The sequence below is a fragment of the Nelusetta ayraudi genome, unplaced genomic scaffold (genome assembly GCF_046127955.1).
Source record: "Nelusetta ayraudi isolate G7.1 ecotype Tasmania unplaced genomic scaffold, CSIRO-AGI_Nayr_v1 ptg000011l, whole genome shotgun sequence".
Lineage (NCBI taxonomy): Eukaryota > Metazoa > Chordata > Actinopteri > Tetraodontiformes > Monacanthidae > Nelusetta > Nelusetta ayraudi.
The window spans coordinates 23,450,534-23,470,284 of record NW_027466061.1 but is presented as its reverse complement, the minus strand read 5'-3'; the positions used below and the strand labels follow the sequence as shown (position 1 = coordinate 23,470,284).

At 41.7% G+C, this 19,751-nt stretch overlaps 1 protein-coding gene across 3 annotated transcripts in view; it reads right to left on the bottom strand.

The window, feature by feature from the left end:
- The window catches only part of LOC142884130 (supervillin-like), a 44,986-nt gene extending 26,765 nt beyond the window's left edge, over positions 1-18,221 (bottom strand). For 2 of the 3 annotated variants that reach the window (XM_076019613.1, XM_076019614.1), the window contains exons 1-9: positions 11,427-11,659; positions 9,520-9,583; positions 8,059-8,150; positions 7,872-7,929; positions 7,646-7,794; positions 5,509-6,373; positions 951-2,108; positions 268-441; positions 53-90 (exon numbers count right to left, since the gene is read on the bottom strand). In XM_076019613.1, coding sequence (XP_075875728.1) covers positions 53-90; positions 268-441; positions 951-2,108; positions 5,509-6,373; positions 7,646-7,794; positions 7,872-7,929; positions 8,059-8,150; positions 9,520-9,583; positions 11,427-11,487 — 2,659 coding nt within the window. In that variant the 5' untranslated portion in view covers positions 11,488-11,659. Of the gene's footprint in view, positions 1-52; positions 91-267; positions 442-950; positions 2,109-5,508; positions 6,374-7,645; positions 7,795-7,871; positions 7,930-8,058; positions 8,151-9,519; positions 9,584-11,426; positions 11,660-17,749 lie in introns of those variants that run through there. The other variant, XM_076019615.1, reaches the window with a different exon arrangement.
- Positions 18,222-19,751: the final 1,530 nt, after the last annotated feature.

Here is a 19,751-nt window from a genome sequence, read left to right as displayed (position 1 = left end):
TTTGAAGCAAAATGCTGATGTCTTGTAAAAATACATAATATATGTGACTTACCCTCGGCATCCTGCAGCTGAGACGGGCTCACATGCGACCTGCAGAAGAGACACATGAGGCGCTCTGTTATTGATTTCATTAAAGGCAAGAAGCACTAACATTCCACTCCAGAATCATTCTTCAACAAATGACAAAATCATCATCAATCATTGGTAAACCCAAATTATTCTGAAGATCTCCGGCTGATTGCTTCTGACAACCCACCCCTCTAGTACCTATCTGACTCCAGCCGCTCTGCAGACGTGATGGGCTGAGTCCGAAACCTTTCCGACATACGGCTGTCCCCCGGGGTGATGTAGCGTCGAGGTCTCCGTGCACCCCTGTCCCGCTGTTCGCTGCTACTAGCAGGATCTACCTCCACTGATGCCAGATCAACTTTAGTGGTCTCTCTAATTTGCAATTTGTACATTTAGAGAGATGAACAAGGACAACATAAAGGAAAATAGAAAAAAAAAAGCCATTATATATTTGCTGTCTTTTGTGTTGTTTGAGAAGATTATCAGTGTGACAGAGAGAGTGAGACTGCACTCCAGCCGATAGATTAGGGACTGAGGCATTTAAACACAAGCTGAGCACCACATGACAAAAATCAACTATTTCAAGCAATTGCTTCATAAGTGTATCATGCAGCCGCATCCAGCTTCATGTCTGGAGGGGTAACTTGCAAAGAAACCAAATAGGTAAAAAAAAAAAAAAAAAAAAAAACCCCAACAACAACAGAGAACGGTGGACTTAACACCAGACACACTACATTTTGATGCAACAGCATGCCACAGATGTTTTTCTTGGATTACTGGATTATTTATTGGAAACAGCCTGCTTATGAAGAGTTAGGGGGGCTGGGAACGAGGGGACAAAGAAACACTGTGCAGCTCAAAGCCCATGCCAGTGGACCTACACTTCAGGCTTTCTGTTGGCGTTCTCCAGATAAGAGTGTCGCAGCTGCGCCACTGACACTCTTGTGTCCAGAGCGCCTCCTAGTGAGTGCTCTCCGTTCACCGGCGCTGGTGGGTGGCCACCTCTGCCACCCGCCGCCCGCTCCATTCGATACATTGTAGAGTGCTGACTTATGCCTATGTCTGACATTGAACGGGCTCGTATCTTGGACTTCGGCGCACCGGTGGATTCGCTGCCTCTGTGTTTGGCCTGCGGGAGAGAAGGACCTCCTCTCTGGAGGTAGACGGCCGAGTCAAAGTTTTGCTGTGCTGATGGGTCAAGCTGCTGCTGCTGCGGCTGCTGCTTCAGAGTGTCCAAGTCATTGTGTAACTGAGGTTCTTGTCTCCATTTGTTCTCTTGAAACGAAGGCTCTTGTCTCTGGAGGTCGTGCTCCTGAGGTCTTAAAGTATCCTGGGGCTGTTCAAAGCGCACATACGTTCTCTGGTCATCTTTCTCTCGACTGCTGTATTCTATTGCGACGTCATCGCGATGTCTTTGCGCAGAAGGTTCATGCTGCAGACCTTGGGGCTCTAATGATTGACGCTTCTTGGGGAAATCTCTCTCTCTCTCTCTGATTCTCTGAACTGTTCTCTCTCTGCCCCTCTCCCTCGGATACTCCCGATCCCAGTCGTGCTCCCGACGATTCCTCCTCTGCTGCTCTGGGCTAAAGCTCTGACTGTCAAGATCCTCATTGCGGAGCCTGTTGGGATCGTCCACGCTCCTCTCCCGCCTGCGGATCTCCGACGGCAACACGGCCTTCCGGCTCTTCAGCAGGCCTTTGGTGTGGGCCTCTTCTTTTAGTGCCTGCTTGGCCTCTAACCTGGCCTCCCTGTGAGCCGCATAGATCTGGTCAGCACTCACTCGCCTTCGCGGTAGCACCTCAGGTGGCTCTGGATGTCTCATAGAAGTCCCTCCTTGGGCAGGCATGGTGAAATAGGGTTGCGATTCCACAGCAGGGCCAGATTGTTGGTGAGCTGATGGAGATGGGGCAAAGGCAGTCTGCCCATGGGTGGGAATGGTTCTTTGGTGGATGTGCTTATCGCCCTGATATCTGTTGGGACTCCAGTCATTGGCCCGTTGGACTGTTTCATCTCTGGGCATTCGATCCTTAACTCGGATTCTTGGGGGAAAGGAATGGATAATAGACACTGAGCTTCTATTTTAATGAAATATTTGCATCACTCAGACGCAGATTTTAAATACAAATCATACCACATGCTAGCTAAGAATGAAGTGAAAGAGGCGCCTCTCTGCCTCACAAGGGGCAACAACATCAACATCTGAAGGTATTTGGTGAATTTACACATTCACAATTCTTTTAACAAGAGCATCGATGAAGTAATGTCAAGACAGGTGAAGAATCAAAAATCAGTATCACCATTAGTTTCGCTTTTACTTTCATGAGCTTTTACATGAGCTTGAACCCAGGGAACTTTTAGAGAGCATTATAAGATATTTTAGTCATCACATGAGCCAATCATGGGACCAACCTGAGTTTTCAACCCACCCCCCGACACACACACACATACTCTCGGATACAGGGTCTATTGACACTACAACCTCTCTTGTGGTCTGCGTGCAAAAAAGTAAGCCACACTATTTTCACCTACAACCTTCTGACCTCTGGTAACCAAAGATTGCCTTAATCTCATTCAAGGCCACTAAGCCAGACGTGACGGGCTGCTGCTTGATCTGACGTGGCAAGAAATGCTTACACAACAGTAAGCATAGTACTAAAGAACTAGCAGGTGATAATACTAGGGCCTGCTGTCACACTTTTGTTTAAAATCTTTTTTATATTATTTTGAGGGAAAAGGCATAATAAGAACTATATTAATCAGCTTGACCATTTCAGATTCATTTGATTATTGTTGTTTTTCCATATTATTTTATTCATACCATCGCTCTTGAGACTGAGTAAGAGTGGTTTCATTAGAGTGGTTAAATCAACCAGTCTGGCTGCGACTCTCTGATATTCACCCAAAGCTCAGATCTGACCCTAAGGTTACATCTTTTCATATCTCTCAACAAGTCAGTAATGTCACAACGGTCACAGTCCTTCACTGCAATACATGGATTGCTAGTTAGCTAAAACTTCAAATTTTCAAAGAACAATTTGTTCGCAAATGATTTTGGGTTGACAACTCTCTTCCAACAATACTGTCAAAGTCACTCACAGGGTACATGCCTCTTAAAGATGAAATTTGATATGGGTTAATAGGCCAGATACTGAGGAGGGGGGTGAGTGGTGACTGCACCCTCAACTGACAAGCACTGAGTCAGTCTGTAACACAATGTCAACACCTAAAAGACAATTTCATGCCGCTGACTGCTGCTGCCTCAACAAGCATGGCTTATCACCACCAATCGACTGCCCATGAAAATTACAACTTGTTTGTGAGTTAATAAGACAATATCAAATACAGAGACTTTAGAGTCCAATTCCAGACTTTCACAAACATTAATGGAGTTGTGAATTAAACTACTGCAAAAAAAAAAAAAAAAAAGCCTATGACTAGCCGGTAAACAAGGCACAAGTGCTAGAGGCAGTCCAAACAGTGACAAATTATTACTTCCTCCAGCATCACGTAATGACTGGCAGCTTTCGACCACAAACCTGGTGAACCTGAGTTCTTTTGAAGTTCTTTAAAACTGGCAGCGTTCTGAGCTAGAGGTACCGTAAAGGGCAGCTGAAGACTGCCTGGGAGTGTCTCTCTAAATGTGCTGAGAGACCAGTAGCTCTGTGAGAGTGCAGCCAGGCTGTGGAATGATATGGTGACAGTGTCAAAGCCTGACGGAAATAAATTGAAAAGAAAATAATTCTCCAGCTACTGTCACGACCATAAATTTGACAGTTTTTCTTCAGCTACTGATTGATATTTTGGTACAATAATCAAGATAATACTATAAGCATGAATACAGAGACACAATAAACCAACACTACAATAGTGTTGCCCTTCAACATTTGCTGGATCAGCTATACAGTGCCCCTTTCTACATGACACCGGAGCAGGGGATACGTGACCAAGCTACAATCAGTGATCTAGAAAGATTCTATGAACGCCACCATGGTATAGTAAAAGCTGGTTCTGCAGTGACCTGATTATTTATGACTTTGTTATTTGTGATTAAAGGAGTACCTTCAGAAGAAATGTTTCCTTCAATGGGGCTTATTATGGCCATTTCCAGATTTAATACATTCATTTTGGTGGTCTACATTCAACAATAAACCAGATTTGTTTGGGCAGAATTTCCTAGTTTGAACTGTACAAGCCTTCTCTCACTCAGCCTCTCTTTCCCCACCCGTCCCTGCTACCTCGATGGCTCTGCATTGGAACAGCCCCACCCCCTTGTGATTAGCCAGCTGCTCACTGTTAACGCTAGCTAGTGGGGAAGATGGCTACTAGCTTTCATGCAGTAATGCTTCACTCGTTACTATGACAACTGGGTCGACTTGTGACGCAGAAAGTCGAGCAAAAAAAATCAAATGCCTCGACAACACAGAAAACAGCCAGCCCATCTAAAAATGCACTTTTTTCTCTCCTTGGTGTGTTAGTTGCCATGCTAGTGATGTAAAAAGAGCTGAAAAGTCCCTTTAATGTCTGCACTAGTTGCAAAATCTTGAAAAATTAATTATCGACACAACATAAAAGTGTATGTTCTTTTGTTGGCTCTTCTTCAACTGGACACAATTTTTAAGTGTCAGGCAAACTGCATAATGAACAGGTTCAACTCCAGGTTCACATTTGAAGCATATTCATATTCATTCATCAACTGGCAACTGTCAGTTTAAATAGTGTGACTGTTTGATTCTCTACCAATGAACTATTTTCACTATTACCACCCAAATCTGTCAGGTTTCCATGTTCAGTCAGTCAAGGTGTGTAAAATATGGCTTAATTCATGATTTTTATATTGGTGAAAGCTTAACATACCGCCCATTAATGCATACATAAAATTGTATATTCACAGTACACTAAAAGAAATTTGGTTTTCCTACCCTCAGAACAATTCTTATATGTATATAAGAATATACATATGGTCCCAGTTAGCTTCCATCTTGCACTGCCATCTAAGGAAGCCTGGTGTGGACAATCCAGCTGCCTGACAGCATGTTTTGTATTTAGGATGAATACTCGAGTACCCACGTAAACCAAGGAAGAAGAAGGTGGACGAGGTATCCAGGTTTGTGGTCGCTGTAGTTCACTGGCAAGCTTGGGAGAGGGAGTGTACAAAGTCCCTCACAGGAAATAACTGAAAGAGCGCTGCAATCTAAAATGTAAGCACTTGATGTTGCTGTTTTTTCTTCAACATCACTGAATATTGCACACTTAACCTTTAAATGAAACTGAATTGGTCTGTTACAATAAACACCAACAAGTTTTGATGGGAGTGATTTCGTTGTCAACTTGACATAAAAGAGTGTGTTTTTGTGTTGTCGCTTCTTCTTCAACCGGATACAACTGGTGGCCCTAAAAGTTCACAAGACATCCCAAAACCCATGTCATGAACTCACTCACCCCTGCCTGTTGAGGATGCTCTGTGCCTGCTGCTCTATGAATAAATCCCCGGGTGAGATGCCGTAGCGACTGGAGGGGAGCGAGGCCCGGCGAGCAGACCGAGGTGAGCTGGGCACCGCCGCCATGCTGTGATCCCTGGCAGCAGGAGACTCCTGGTAGTGGCCGTCACCAAGGTGGCGTTGGTGGTGGTGATGGTGCTGCTGAGCTGGTACTGGATGCTGCTCCTGGCTCCTGTTTCTGCTTCTTGCAACTGACCGCTCCTGAGCGCCGTCCCGCCTGTAGTTCTCCATGTTCATGGCTCTCTCCCGCTCCGAGGATTCTCTCGACCTCTCTTGGAGAGGAGGAGGAGCTGCGGGGGCCTGGTTGGAGTGGCTGTGGGAGCGGCCCGTGGCGGAAACAGGAGCAGGATCTGGATGGGACCTCATGTAAACTCGTCCCACTCCGGAGCGGTAAGGCACCCTGGGCTCCTGACCCTGGTGGTCCTCGTCAGCCTCCTGTCTGTCTCTATCGTGCCTGCTTGCTATCTGATGCTCCGAGGGGTCGGGGTCTTGGGGTCGGGAGCGGTAGCGTGGCGTATAATCGGCGTCGGCCTCTGGATCCAGAAGGATGCCGTAGCGCTCTGACAACTGGCGGCGGCGCTCCGCTTTGTAGCGGGCGATGCGTTCAGCTTTGGAATTGAGGTTGGCAGGGTCGGTGGGGCCCGATGAAGGCGGCCCGGAGGAGGTGGATAACATTACTGGGTCAACGTACACCAACAGCGGCTCTGGACGGTTGTTGCCAACGCCGCTTTTAGCATGAGCAGCTCGATCCTGAGATGACACCTGCTTCTGCGGTGCCTCTTGCTCGTCTTGACTGTAGCGCCTCACTGTTGTCGTACAAAGAGAAAAAAAAAGTTTAGTGACACAAGAAGCGCAAATGATGCTTTAGGCATGACATATTAAAGTGTGTTGTGAATAAATAACAGCGACAGAGCTAGATACAGCAGAGATCAGCCACTAAGTGGATTTGACTGCCTTCAAAATTGTATATTTTTGGCTATGATGTTCAACAAAATGTAAATAAATGGTAAATAGACTGCATTTATATAGCGCTTTCCAGCACCTTCCCAGGCCAGTACCCAAAAGCATTTTACAGTGGCCTCTCATTCACCCATTCACTCACACACTCATACACCAATGGGTGGCTGCTTTCTTGCAGTGTCCAAGAACACAACGAGAGACTGGGATGGTGCGGGATTTAAACCGCCAACCTTTCAGTCATTGGACAACCCACTCTACCTCCTGAGCCACAGTTGTAAAAGTATATACATATCTATCTATCTATATATATATATATATGTATATATATATATATATATATACATATATAGGATCTATATATTGTGTATGTCTATATATATGTATATGTACATATATATAGACATACACTATATATATATGTGTATATATATATATATGTATATGTACATATGTACATATACATATATAGACATACACAATATATATATATATATATATGTATATGTACATATGTACATATACATATATATAGACATACACAATACATATATATATATATATATATATATATATATATATACTGTATACATATATATACATATGTATATATATATATATGTATATATATATATATATACATATATATATATATGTATATATATATATATATATATATACATATATACATATGTATACAGTATATATATATATATATATATATACATAGACATACACAATATATAGATCCTATATATATAGAGGTATATATATATATCTATATACAATTCCCCTGCAATCTTTCATGGAGCTAATTTTACGATGATTGATCATTGCCATGAATGATATGAACCGTTGAACCTTTAACTAATGTTGCAAAACTGTCAAAACCTATTCTTTTGATAAATTAACATTCTCTGTATGTTATTCTAACATTGTCAAGTCCATTTAACCTGCCCTAGCACCAGCTTAGACACAGATGTGGACTTTTGGCTTGCAAACAGCTCCACATGGCCACTAACTTTTACAGTACAAATTTCAGAGTTTCGTGGTTTTAAAATAAACGTCCTTCAGAATTAGAATTTCCAAGTGCCTTGCTTGCTTTGAAGTAGCATGCTCACCTATCATACAGGGTTCGCAGGGATCAGAGGCTCGGGTGTAACGGGGTGGATCCTCCTCAAGCATTCTGTTGGCAACCAAACCACCAGGCACCAGCACAGGTGGAACATCACTCTCAATCCCCTCCAGGCGCCGAGCTATTCTCTCTTTCCTGTAAGGGAAATAATAGGTTGAGAGTGAGCAGTTATTTAGCTAAGTTAAACGAGTTGAAATGTTACTGCACGGTACCTATTCATTCCCAAATCCTGTGTGGGGTCAACCTCAAAGTATTTCTTCAACTCTGAAACTGGATGTCGGAGAAAAATTAATTCAACTTTTTTACTTTTTTTGTGTGTGTGTGTGTGTGTGTGTGTGCGTGTGCGTGTGCGTGTGCGCGTGTGTGTGTGTGTGTGTGTGCTTTAGCATTAGCTTTTACCCTTTGGTAAGACAGACAGAAGTTTAGCATCTGTATCTGAAACACTCTTGACCAAGGCGGTCTTGTCACTCAAAGGGAAGTCACTCTGAAAACTGGATGAGAAGACAGAGTCACAATGCTGCTACAAAAAAGACAACAAAAAAAACACAGAGGCTGCATAGTTATTAAAGAGGAACTGTATAAGGTAGCATGTGTTTTCTTTTTGACACGTATGAGAAACAAAGCCCTGTAAACGTGGTGAGCAATCAAAACTCACCCTTGAGTATGTTTGTACAACAAGCCAACACTGAATTCATGTTACTCGTCTGTACCACTTTTGCCTCCAGTGCGTGTGTGTTAAACAGTTAGGCCCAAGTCCACAAAGCAATTGCCCGGCTTTTGCGCCAGAAAAAACGTGCAAATAGCACCAAAATAGTGCGTCCTATCCACAGAGGGGACGTAAACGTGAAAAGCGTTGGGAAATGCGCCGAGGGTGCAGGTTGCGGCAGGGCTGCACCAGACTCATTATTATTGGACAACAATAGAAATAAAATATTCTGTCAGATATTCAACTTCTGGTGATTGAGGTGTGCAACGTTATAATATCTGACGATCTATCGCACAGTCAGGTCACAAGAGCACTAATTTGCGCTTCTGACTCCTCGGGTGCCGCATTTCTGGGCGTTTTTGTGCCTGCATATCATTTGCGCAAAAACCTTTGTGGTTTCAATGCAAAGGTGGTGGAGATTACGGCCGCAAGGTCGCCGCAAAGCACGCCGCAATTTAGCTCCGCGCTCCGTTCTTTGTGGATCTTGCCCTTAAAGTCTTGTATAAAGGTGAGACTCAGCTGGAGTCACTCCAACACAATCCAGCTTAAGATCCACATCATGACTTGTGTTCAAGTGGAAACAGACAACACAAAGTCTTCCTCTTAATGTCTTTAAGCAATTAACAGGTGGCACCAGTGATGCAACATAGCGGACAAGCTCCTCTTTTTCTTAATGCTTTATTGTCTATTTCCGCCCATTTACTCCAATTTGTGGAGTCAAAGCTTCTTGGTGTGTACCAGCATTTATAGGTTTTGACACGGATTTCCTGCCTAAAATTAATTCTAAAAAGGACTTTGTGCAAATTCCATAATGGCCCTAATGCAACATGAACAAGGCTGTGCCTTAAGATAAGCTGTGTCAGGCCTCTTTAATACCTTTTCTTCATAATAAGCTAAGGCTGTACTGTACTTAACCTATGTACTCAAGTATTTTGGTGTTTGCAAAAAAGACAGATGGAAATGCAAGTACATTTCTTTGTTTGCCCCTATGTCACAACATTAGAACTACCCAAATCTGTTTGTCCTCTGAGCTGTGATTATTATTGATAAATCAAAGCAGCACAAACAACAACAACAACAACAACAACTATTTAAACTGTCAATTTCACAATTTGAACAATGTTTTCTGTTGTGCTTGCAAACAAAAAACTCACCTTAAGGCTTCTGTGGGTAATGAGGGTGAGCTGCAAAGTTTAGTCGGACTTTTAGATCCTGTCTCTGAAAATAAATCGACAGACATGTCAGTTTGTTGTTGCCAGTGCGATTTTAAGCTCTTGTATTGCAATACTTGAAATTTAGGAGCATGTGTGGAAGTACAGCCATGTCGATGTGTTTTAGTACAACTAATTTTGAAACAGAAAGAACCTTCAAGTAGAACGGGGACAATGGCATTTCCTAAGTAGAAACAACAATTCTTGGGACAGCTGAGCAACAACTAAAAGTATTACTTCAAAAACTTCCCTTTGTTAGATATTTTCCAAGTCTGAGATGGAGAATGGTACTGTTGCTAAGTTGATCAGTAAGTAGTTACTATCTTCTGTCATAGTTAGTTAGTACATGGGCTGGATTGTCATGGCAGTACTGTCGGTATAGCTAGATTCATTCACAATTCACAAATGAGAATTCATCTGCTGTCTTTATGCCCATATTGTGTTTCAGCACCAACAACTGAAAGCAAAAACCACCTCTACATGCAATTGGACAGACATCCAACCAATCAGAGGAGCTCTGACTGGTTGCGTAATTGCAGATAAAACGTATAAATGGCCTCAGTCAGGCAAACTACATTGTGAACAGGTTCAACTCTAGGTTCATATTTGTAGTGTATTCATCCACAAAAGATTAATGAGTGAAGCAAAACTTGAGACATGAGATGGCAAAAGCCTATTTTAAATGGTGTGACTGTTTAATTCTGTACCAATGAAGTCTTTTTGTTATTACCACCACAGCTGTCAGGTTTCCATGTTTGTACTGATGGCCATCGGTTGTCAACCATCACATTTTATTTAATGAAACTGAAGTGGTCTGTTATGATAAACACCAACGAGGTTTGATGGGGGGATTTCCAGCCTCATTATGAATCACCAGTCTAAAACGGGCCACTCATAGACTCAACGTCGGGTGACCAGATGATAGCTGATACTCCTCTCTCCCATAGAGCCATGTGACAGCAGCTCGTTGTCGAGTTGTGTTTCGAAGTCACCTGATCATTTCAGTTCTCCAGACGTCTCGAGAACCAGTCTGGTTTATTGTGGCCTCAAAAGGCTTCGGACCAAGACCAAGAAATGTTCCCCAGTTAAGAAAAACAGTGGCAAGGCATATAGTAGTGTAATCTTACCCCTGTTGTATTTTAAATGAAGGTGATCTCAGAAAATGTCAGCTTAAGGATGTCTGATTAATCCGAATCAAGGCTCCAATGCACCATAAGCACAGGGAGCCTTATTCTCATAAAAGCCATCACTACTGTGTCTTACACAGAGAAAACACCAAAATCTATCTGCAGTGCCACTTGGGCAGAAGACACTTCAGCTTTCCTTAGAAACGAAGAAGAAGCACGAGACATGAGGTCGCCTTTGCCAAAGACTAGCTTAGGCTGCTGACAGGTCATAAGAGAACAAGGTAAGGAAAGGGATTTTCTAAAAATACTCAGGAGCAAAATAGATTCCCTGAGCAAACTAAGGTCCTGCTTGCTTTCAAATTAGAATTTATTGATTTATTCATTAAATGATTTATTTACTGGGCAAGTTTGCGTCAGTTTAGTCATCTTAGCTTGCAGCGATCAAAGTGCATTCAGCATGAAACAGCAGCTTCCCACTGAGCAAAAAATGCCTGCAAAGCCTTCGTCATAACAGAGCAGGATGAATCTTACAAACGTCATGTTTCCGATGGACCAAGCAAAAATATCTGATCAGCCAGCATGCGTCCTGCACCCTCTTGATGAAAACAAACTCTGCCACACCAGTGAGGCAGTGCATCAAATACAAGCAGTCTTAGAGAGCTACCAGCGCTGAAGTGTATGAAAAACGTGTTGGGAAATTCCAACTTTCACCTTAGACCTTACCTTGGCCACAGTTCTGCTCATGAGTTGCATGGTAACTAGAGATCCATGGGTTTCGAAACATATTTGTGGTAGAAGATGCACAAGGAATGCCCCTCCGAAGCTCGGCGATGGTGTTTTGTGGAGGTGACGCAGCAGCTGAGCCGACGGTTTGCTGCCAGCCAGCACACAGGCAGCGATGAAGGTGATTCAGACAACCGGACAAGCGAGCACGCTGCAGTGGGGGACTGCAAGGGAAGGGGACTGCCCCGGCAACGCAGAGAGATCCAGCCGGTGCAGACATCCACCGTGTGTGTGTGTGTGTGTGTGTACGTGTGCATGTATGTGTGTGTGTGTTCGCGCGCGTGTGTGTGTGTGTGTGTGAACTAAGTGAGAGAGAGACAGCGCAGCAGGGTGCTAAAGCAGCTCAGAGTCGTAATCAGATTACAGGCAGAAATTAGCCTTGATGATAAAAACTCTGCGACCGGATTGGAGGAGGGTGCCGGCAGGGCTACAGACGGTGGTGTTGGGGGGATATTCACAAGCATGCTTCCCCATGGAGCATTAAAAAAAAAAGAAAAAAAACAGCGTTACTGCTATTTACTAGTATTATTATGTATTTATCATTAGCATCACAGCAGTCCCAAATGTTTGTACATTTATAGGCTGACAAGACAACATATAGTCATCGTTTTTCAAGTCTTTCTTTAGTAGGGCTAAATTCACATGCACTCATGTGACGTGTGCAATGAAGTAAAACATTATTTCGGAATGTCCCTCTATCTTTGATCGCACTCCACCTCCACCCACCAAGAACAGTTGCTTTGAGAAATGGCTTCAATCTAAACAGCTTCTCAATTCAGCATCAAACAATTTGCAAAAGCTCTGACTCAGAAGTCTCAGCTTGAAAGTACAGAAGCACTAAAATGCCCAGAGGTTGTATTGACAGAAAACCTACTGTTTGAAATTGTCACATTGAAATGACCCCCAATTTGCGGCTCTGCGGCAGAACGCGGCCATTAAAGCCAACGTGCAGGTTCACACCAGGCGTGGCGCGGGGACGTCTCAGAAGCTTCCCAGAAGCGTAAAAACACGACACCCTGGTAAAGAGCGCCGCCGTTTATTTTTTACTTCCATGCGTCCATGTGCGCGCACTCTGCAGAAGCTCTGCATACGCTTCCGGTGTGAATTGGGGGTGAGGCAGGCAAATCTTTAAATCAAGACAGTACCATTCATTACAGTACACCAGCCACGCACTGTACAATACAATTCTAACAATCTTATTCATCTTATTCATTTTCTTATCAATCTCATGAATCCCATTGTGCTTTCCGAACTTAACTGAGGCATTCAACTTTTGGACAAAAGAAATGTCCTGTCAGCGCTTGGTTGTGTTGGGTGGAACAACCTTCTTTTGGCCATCAGAGTGTCTGACCACAGGTCTTTTGAACACAATCTTAAGTAATGGTCACCAACGGATTACCGATCTTTTCAGATTGCATCTACATTTAATCCTGCACCCTAACCAAAATGTATTGTACTTTAAAAATGATTTCAATGTTGTTACGGTTCTTGTCCACTCTTATATCTAAATAAATAAATAATTATATATAAATTAGATTATGTCTTAGTATTGAAAATAACTCAATGCTTTATTGTTGTTGTCATACTCTGTTCCTGTAGCCTTCTGTCTCAGTGTCACTGTATGTCACTGTATGCCAGCACTCTTGCTAATTCCTATATATTTACATTGCTCCCAAACAACTACATTTGTGAAAGCTCGAACGCTTCGAATGCTTTGTGCATTAATATATATGATGATCCTCAAAAGCAAGCAAATAAATGAAGAGTGCAAAGTATAGCCTATGACAGACCTGAATGAGCTTCTTTTTGCTTGTGCAGGTTGCAACAGCAGTTGCTCTTTAAGACGGTCATGACAAATGTCACAGGCTATCTTTGGTTGCAAGACTGTAACAATGGCCACCCTTGAACCCGTCAGAGTGCGCTGCAGGGCCGCGGTTGTGGAGCCAAATCCAGAGATATTGCCACGTTTTGCGTTGGTTATTTTTGTCTGGGACGGACAAAGAAATTGCACAGCTGGTGCACATGTGACACTATCCCCGCTGCAAACCAAAACCTTGAGTCAAAATGTCACAATTTTATGTTTCGCAAAAATCCTGGGGCGATCCAACAGCAAGATGGCGGTCTTTTGATCTATCTTTAGATGTGACACGTCACGTCATCTTGATGGAGATATATTGAGCACCAGCAAGTTGTAAGTTTTGGGTCATGGCCAGATACATAAACTGAACATTTCTGCACATCTTTACAGTCGCCACTAATTTCTCTGCTGTTTAAAACTGATTTATCTGGAGACTGACTGTTGTGTTTTTCCATTCCAGAGGGACAAACAGGCCTGCAGACACGACAGCTTGTCAATGTGAGCCAATCAATTTATATATTTACTTAATTTTAAAGGCCAGAATGGTTTATCGTGATTATGTGTGGTGAGCGAGATGAGATTGTGTCTCAACCCATGTTTAAATGCTGGTTTTTAAATATGCACAAAATAACAAATTATTTGATATTCAAATTAAATATATTTAAATTTTAAGAAAATCTGTAATGAATTTCTACAGACGAGACAATCTACATGTCTATCTAAACCTTTTTTTTATTGTCTAACATTTAAATCATTCCAGACTAATTAATATTTATCATTAATTATTTTGGTAATTTTCAAATGAAGGTACTATTGCGTTTGCTGTTAATAATGTGAAAAGTTCTGATATCAAATTAGAAGTATTGTCACATTTGTAATTGATTTAAATATTAGTGTGCAAGCAAACATTGTAGTTTAAAAAAAAGTTGTTGTTTTTTTAAAACTCAAACCAGGCTGTTACCAGGCACAGTTTCACTCTAAATCTGCATTTGTGAAATACATACAATGTTGCTTCTCGCTGTCACTCAGCACTCTCTCACCTTGTCTGTCTGATGCTTTGGACAAACCCCCACCTTTCCCGCTTTGCCTCTGCTGCCTGTAGACGCCCCTAATAAGGCAACATGTGTTGTGAGTGGCTGCCTGCGGGAGAGGTCTGTCAGGCGGCCGTGTTTACCAGAGGACCGTCCCTGTGCCTGTGCTTCCTTTCCCACTCCTTCACGTTCATTTGTGGCCGCTCCATTTGAGTCCTGCCTCTCTTGCACTTTTTTGTTGGTTTTTACTCTGTCCTACATATAATTGACAATTTAAAACAACCCATGTCAATTGTCAAACTCTGGACACATTTTCTAACTAATCCTCAGTCATACGCATTGTACAAAAGCCTCAGCAAAAAGTTACAACATTAAAGTGAGTTCTGTTTCATGTTTGTTGCTGTCTGTTGTTGTTTTTTTGTGGGTTTACTTCCACACGCGGTAATGGAAACACTGCATGGACTATAGGTCGGTCTAAAGTTCTAACAAACAAACAATTGTTAAGGTGTGTCTTTATAATTTTGTATTAAACAATAATGATCCATGAGAATGATAAACCGAGTCTTCTGACTTCAGATATGCATCAGTACAGAACGTGTTGCTTTGCTCTGACAGTGATAACCTTTCCCTAAGTTAACATGGGCATAACAATATTTACACAAAGCGCTCACACACTACTCCCCTTTTTTTACAGTAACACTTTGTGTATACTTTTAAATCTTACATTGAACTTTCTTTTTAGATTTCTATGCAATGCAAAGTGCTTTAAAAAAAGAAATATTAATCTCCTCATCGAGACTAGAAGGTTTGAAGTGAACAACTCTCACTATAATGCTTTTGCATTGGTACTTGGAAAAAAGCTACCCCTTAAAGACCGAAAGACTCTCTCATGATCTGGCTTTCAAGAGAAACATTTCTTTGCTATCCTGAAATGATCGTTTCCAGTGATTCTTGGAATTTGTACCAGTCAAAATGCCCCTTGTGCCCTGGCATAGAACTGTGGCTGCCTTCCCACCAAATAAAGAACATACCTGCAAGCCTCACTGTGCTCATTCCTTGGTCTCTTTGAAATGTCTACCATTATGAACATAAAGAGATGAATGTAGCTATACTTGATGTTTTCGAATGTGCACAATTGCAAGGATCCAAAGACTTGTTGTCCTTCAGCAGGTCAGTCAGGTGTCAGTGGTGTTTTATTTTCTCTGTTACAAATCACTGTGTTGTTCAGTTGATTGTGAAACTGTCAGTTTTTCTAGGCAGAAAAAAACGAGACTTTCAACTGAAGCAATAATGATTTGAATTTGAAACTGATGCGTTCTTATTGCTACTTTCCTTAAAACAAGTCTTTTGTCTATTGAAGTCTATTGAACAGCAGGATTCTGTTAAGTTTTACACTAAAATGCACTAAGCCTCATCCAAAAATGAGTATCAGTGCAGCACATTTCAAATTTCACTAGAAATTTCACCTCTTCCTGACATTTTATTTTCACATATTCAGCCAAAAGTAGTTTCCTAACCCTGCCCCCGCTTCGACAACCTTTTCTTTTCAATTATTCTACAAAAAGAGACCAAACTCGTATGTGTTACGATATGTGTTTTTTTTTTACAACACTGAGCTGCCTGCCTTTATTAGGAGAAACTTTTCGTGTTTATGTTTGATCGTTTACTTAAACCACTGCTATACAGGCTGCATTTGTACACGTCTTGAAGAATGCAAGGTCCAAAACATTCACAAACATACACACATACTGATGAAATACCTGAATAAGCAGCCTTGAACATTCAGTCAGTCATTCAGTCAGTGAGTGTTCTCTCTTATAGTTCCACATGTGGGCTCCTCTCTACTGCCCTTGCATCATCTCTGTATGACACAGAAATGTGCCTGCTCTGCTCTTATAAGGGTATGTATGAGAGTGAGGCCTGATGCTGAGATAGGACACTTAAGAGGTTTTGCAACACTGAGAAGGGAGAGTGGGGAGAGTTGATGAATGATTTTTATGGGCTTTGGTCAATGTTCTGAGTCATTTTATAGATTCAGCTGATGTAAAAAGGGAAAATCTGATCTAATCAAACTAATTGCAATATATAAAAAAATATATATATATATATATATAGATATATATATATATATAGATATGTTGAGATATGTATTTTCATTTTTATTATTTAATTAATTTAAATTAAACTGAATACAAATAAGCACGCTACCCTACTTCTTCTTGACTCCATACGTAACCAAAATGGCAGGGAGCCATTCAGGGAGGCACAAGTCTGTGACCAGCTCTGTCTTCTCAAACACAGAGTGATGACACAGTGTGGACATCCAGAGATGGTGTTGACTACAAACAGCAAATGGCTCAACAGCTCACGTCAGCTTAATCTCATAATAGAAGTGGATGAACAAGAAAAAACACTTCTTCCAATCATAAGCGCCAACTTCGTAATTGAGTTCTTCAAGGTCACATTTACCACATCAATCATTGTTAAACGAACTGTAGCTTATTTTTGCATTAGCCTAAAACAGATTTCTCTATGAAGGCTATGAGTGCAACCCCGAATATGTGCTAAAGCACAAACGCATTCATCCGTGTTTCCTGTACCTAGTTATGCTGTCCTATTCTGTAGTCTTTCACGCAGACAAAGACAATCCAGAGGCACTGGGTCAAGCATGGGGCTGGCCACTAAACATGTCTGTTCCTTTTGATGGCAGCAACAGGTGCAGAGTGGCTAACAACTGCTGTACAAGGGCACACACACACATGCACACACTCAAGAACACACACACACTCGCTATAAAAACAAAACTGTTGGGAATTGGCCAATGTTAAGACATAGTCAAAAGATCAGCCGAAAGTACATACCAGCTATACAGCCCTAATCTGGAGTTTGGAATGCTAATACCCAGATGGCTACTTGAGACATAGTGCAACAGTAAAAGAACAGCTTGGTCTAAACTTTACATTTAGTAGTGTTAAATCCGATGAAAACTGAGTATGTGCACACTTCTCGGTATTTCCCAGAAATAAATGACTGACAACAGAACGTCTTGAGACAGTAGAAGTTGTTGAAATTTGCTATCCAATGGGTGCAAAACACAGACAAATATTAAGTACTGCTCTAATCTGCACAAATCTGTTCTGGATTACAGTGGTATAACTCTGATATAACGCCTGATTATCCATGAAAACGATTAATTTACAATGAAAGATGTAGTGGTCTGCAGAATTCATTATGATTTATTCATTTTACTTTAGAAAGTGTGTTGGAGAGACCATAAATCATAAGGAGTTATCAGATTAAATACGGAAGAACAGGACGTTTTTGACTAGTAATAATGAAACATGCATCGCGGGGGAAGAGCAAACAATACTTACAATGCTTTTACTCCAATGATGAATGAAGGAAATACTTCAAAAATTAAAGTCCATCTGTCAAGGCTTAAGAATGCAGAAAAATAAAAGTCTTAAGCAAAGGGCTTTCACCCTAACCCTTTTCAAAGTAAATGAGATGTTGAAGGCAGGGCGTGCACGTGTGAGCAGGTAAACCCAAACAAAAGATCCGAAACATGAAGTAAGTCCAACTTCAGCAGCGCACCAATATAGCCAGGTGCTTTCCCACTGGCTGTGCTGCACAAGGCTAAATCAATCAGTGTTGCAACAGGCGGGTATGAAGAGAGGGAATTGTGGGGAGGGCGAGGGACTCTTGGCAGTTGGGTGTGCAGCACAGGCAAGGGAGAGGGGGAGAGTAAGGTGGAAATAAAACACCCCATTGGAGTCCGGTTGTTTTGGAGAACAAATATTTCAAAAAGCATATGATCGCAATAAGGTCTGGTCTTGTAAACCAGTTTCAGTAGTCTAATTTGTGAGGTTACAGCGAAGGTGAGAAGGCTACTTCCAACAGTTTGGGAAGTGCAGGCCAAAATCAGTGTGGTAACCTCATCCCACAGCGACCATGTATGGACTGAAGAGAGCAGCCTCTATTGAGGGGCATCTGCCATAAATAGCAAGGAGGGAAGGTCCGCCCATGACAGAGGGATGGAATCAGCTGCTAAACTATTACAAATAAGAAGCACACACTAATGTGGGCTCCACTTGATTATTGACAGCAGTGGAGACTCTGAGCAAACATTATTTTCAGTCAAATACTTCGTTTTTCTTGGGAGCAACAAGAAATTATTTTAAGTACCAAAACTAATAGGTGTTTATATTATGCATGAACTAAAGCCAAAAATGTTGTGAAGAAAAAATAAGCAGTTTTGACTTAAATTATGGTCTTGTGGTCTCGTTATTTAGTAAAGCTGGTGTGTAATGTTACTCATCAACACACATGTAACCTAAATAAATATATACTGGATACATATAACTCAAATTATGAAACTATTATTTAGCAAGGGAAATAGAAACAGATGAGGAAGCAGACTTCAATGACAGACAGTAAATAGCGATTTCAAAGTTGATTTATCATTAGCAATAAAGTCTTTTGCCACATTATCAAGTGTTTGAAAGATTTTGAAATAATGCAGATTCATGTTCCAGGCGTAGCGTTCTTAAATGATCAAATTTGTGATATGGCTCCATCTTGTGGAGCCAAATCAGACTACGCACTTTGGAATAAATTTGTGTTATGTGTGTGTGTGTCCTCTGACTAATAAGTGTGTAGTGCCGGGGATGAGGGACAGATGTAGATCTCAATCAGTCCAACTGTTCAACGGCACCATATGCATATACATGTTTACAGGTTATTGCTGCTATAGGTAATAAATAATAATACTTAATTTGTTGTGGTTGCTCCTGTTTTTTAATGCACCACAAGTGTTTCAACGTTCTTATTTTTTGAATGCCGACCCCTTGGAGGGCCCATGCAATGCTGGGTCACTGTGATTATCCACTGGCAGACTGAGTTCCAACCTGCTGCGCTGACAGTGAAAAAACCTTTTGCCTCTCACATATTGGCATGTTTATATGTTTACGTAAATGACGCGTACCATTACCCACAATGGCCTGAATATTGTTTAAATGGAATATGTTTTTACTTCAGCTTACTCTGTCACCACTGTTGTTGTTTTCGTTTAAAACTGTATGTGGTTAATGTTTACTTAACTTTTTGTTTTCTTTGTCTCCGGAACGATCAACACATGGCTCTTTCCACCTTGCCTGTCAAATGAAGACCAACATGACCTGAGGTTCTGTACCACTATAAAGTTTGTTATTTTGAGTAAGAGACCAACGAGATGACTGTACTGTTACAACCGTAACCATGCTGTCAACGGACTGACTTGTTCTCACAGAAGCAAGCGAACCGTAACAGGTGTTTGCCATTTGCAGATAATGTACTTACTATGCGGTATGACAGCCAGCTCTAATAAAACGACAGCTG